At 50.3% G+C, this 2,396-nt stretch overlaps 1 protein-coding gene across 1 annotated transcript in view; it reads right to left on the bottom strand.

Annotated features, from left to right (window-relative positions):
* SLITRK5 (SLIT and NTRK like family member 5) overlaps positions 1-2,396 on the bottom strand; it is a 9,967-nt gene that overhangs the window by 6,847 nt on the left and 724 nt on the right. The window contains exon 2 of the mRNA XM_031061286.1: positions 24-1,953. Within this exon, the coding sequence (XP_030917146.1) occupies positions 24-1,945 (1,922 nt within the window). The 5' untranslated portion in view covers positions 1,946-1,953. The remainder of the gene's footprint in view (positions 1-23; positions 1,954-2,396) is intronic.

Below are 2,396 nucleotides of genomic sequence, written 5' to 3'. Positions count from 1 at the left end.
CAGCCGCCGTGCCATTGAGGCGCACGGTGGAGGAGGAGGGGGTGGTCCTGGCCGGCAGCTGGCCCGGGGACGGCGTGGGCGTGGAGACCACGATGTCCGAGTAGTCGGGGCACAGCAGCTCCGCCCGGACGGCCCGCATGTCGCTCTGGGCAAACTTCTTAGGGGACTCGCAGATCACCTGGTCCACCAGGACACCGGTGTTGAGCTGTTCCAGCCACAGCTTCATGCCCACCACGTCGCAGGTGCAGTCCCAGGGGTTCTCGTGCAGGTCGATCTGCAGCAGGGATTTCAGCTGGTCCAGCACCCCGCTCACCGGCAGGTAGGAGAAGTGGTTGCTCCGCAGGCTCAGCCTGTAGAGAGACAGACCAGAAAAAATGTTCCCTGGCAAAGACCTCAGCAGATTGTTGTTCAAAAACAAGAGCTGAAGGTTGGGGACAGATTCAAAGGTGCCTGCCTCTATCTCCTGGATGACGTTGTACTGCAGGAAGAGGTACTGCAGGCTTTGCAGCCCATAGAACAGCTCTGGGCTCAGCCGCTCGATCCGGTTCCCATTCAGGTACAGCCTTCGCAAATTAGTTAAATCCCCAAAAGCCCGGTCCTGAATGACCGAGATCCGATTATTGCCCAGATGCAGCAAATCCAGCCCAGTGGCATCCACAAAATCTGCCCTGCGTACCAGCGCAATGTAGTTTTCCGTCAAATACATCTTCTTGGGATTATAGGGTTTGGGCTGCAGCTCAGAAATGCTCTCAATCTTCCTCTCCTGACAATTGACATTGAGGCCCAGGTCAGAAATCTGCAAGTTGCAAGTGCAGGCAGTGGGGCACTCCAAAGGCACCGGGGATTTGGTCTGGTAGGCAATGCTGGGGCCGTAGTTGCTGTATCCCAGGTCTTTTGAGGGCAGACGGGAGGTGGGGCGCACCCTTGTCTTGTTGGGTTGGCGGGTCCCTTTGGGGGGCTTCAAGGGAGATTTGTAAACAGCTGAAGAAGAAGTGGCCACAGAGTTGACTGAGGCCGGGGTAGTGTGGAAATACCCTGTAGTGCTCAGTGGTGTCTGAGGTCTCATTTCATAATCAGAGATGAGCCTCCTGGGGCAAAGCTCCTGCTTAGAGACTTCATCCAAGTCTCGACCATGTAAGCGGAAAGGGGTCTCGCAAACCACATCTCCCACCAGCGCGGAGTATGAGATGCTGTCCAGCCAATCCTTCAGAGCAATCAACTCACAAGAGCAATTCCAGGGGTTTTCCTCCAGCTGCAGCTCCACCACTTTATCCATGTGCTGCAGGAGGCCCACATAGGGCAACAGCTTCAGCCGGTTACCCCTCAGGTCCAGGTGAGTTAAGGGCACAAAACGGAAAAGGTTGTTGGGCAAACTGGAGAGGAGGTTATCATTGAGAATCAGCACCTGCAACAAATGCAGTTTGCTGAAGGCATTGGGTTCAATGACACTAATATAATTATAATCGACCTGTAGGTATTCCAAACTCTCTAGCCCAAGGAAAGTGTCATCCCGTAAAAGTTCCAACTTGTTATTGTTCAAGTGCAGCCTCCTTAAACCTCTCAGACCATGAAAGGCCCCAGTTTCGATGTCTTGTATGTCATTGCTCCCCAGATGCAAAATCGAAGCCCCTGTGTAATTGACAAACTGGTTTGGGTACAGCCTGTTCAGAAGGTTCCCAGACAACAAGAGGTGGTAAACAGGGAACCTTGGTGGACTGATCTCAAAAAGGCTGATGATCCCTCTGTTTTCACAGCTCACTGTTAAGATGCTGTCCTTCTCCTCACAAGGACACGCATTATCACAGATTTCCCCATAATACTCGATGCTTTCTGCCCAGGAAAGGACTAGTGATGTTAAAGCAAATGCGATCGTCTGCAGCATCCAGATATGCATTTTTTTGTTGAGGTCCTGTTCCAAAGTTACTGTAGAGCAGCAAGCATACATTTTATTTCCTGTAAGGATAAGGAGAAAAAAAAAAGTAGCATGATAGGGTAGCCCCATAACATTTGAAATGGAAACAAAGTTTATATATGTCTTCAGTAGGGTAGAGAATGGACTGTTCACCAATCAAAAAACCCCCCCTCCTGTCACTTCTAATTCCCACACTTTTGGAAATTGGATGACATGCCTTGATTAAAGGGTTGATAGGCAACTCCTTGTGAGTCAAATGCCTGCGGTGTCTAAAAAGGTGAGGTCACAGTAGGAATTGCTCTGGTTCTGTTAGTGTGGGGTGAATTTCAATGCTTCTTTGGATTTCCTTTTCACAACCAGCCCCATAAATATACATAAAATGGCTGTCAGTTCAGTTTCACGTTTCTAATTTAAGAGAAAAGAAACACCATTTTACGAGGTTTCCCACCTCCTCTATTACCCAGCTCCCTCTTCCCCTCAGAAC

This window comes from Geospiza fortis, unplaced genomic scaffold (assembly GCF_000277835.1).
Source record: "Geospiza fortis unplaced genomic scaffold, GeoFor_1.0 scaffold294, whole genome shotgun sequence".
Taxonomy (NCBI): Eukaryota; Metazoa; Chordata; class Aves; order Passeriformes; family Thraupidae; genus Geospiza; species Geospiza fortis.
This window is presented reverse-complemented; position numbering and strand designations above follow the sequence as displayed.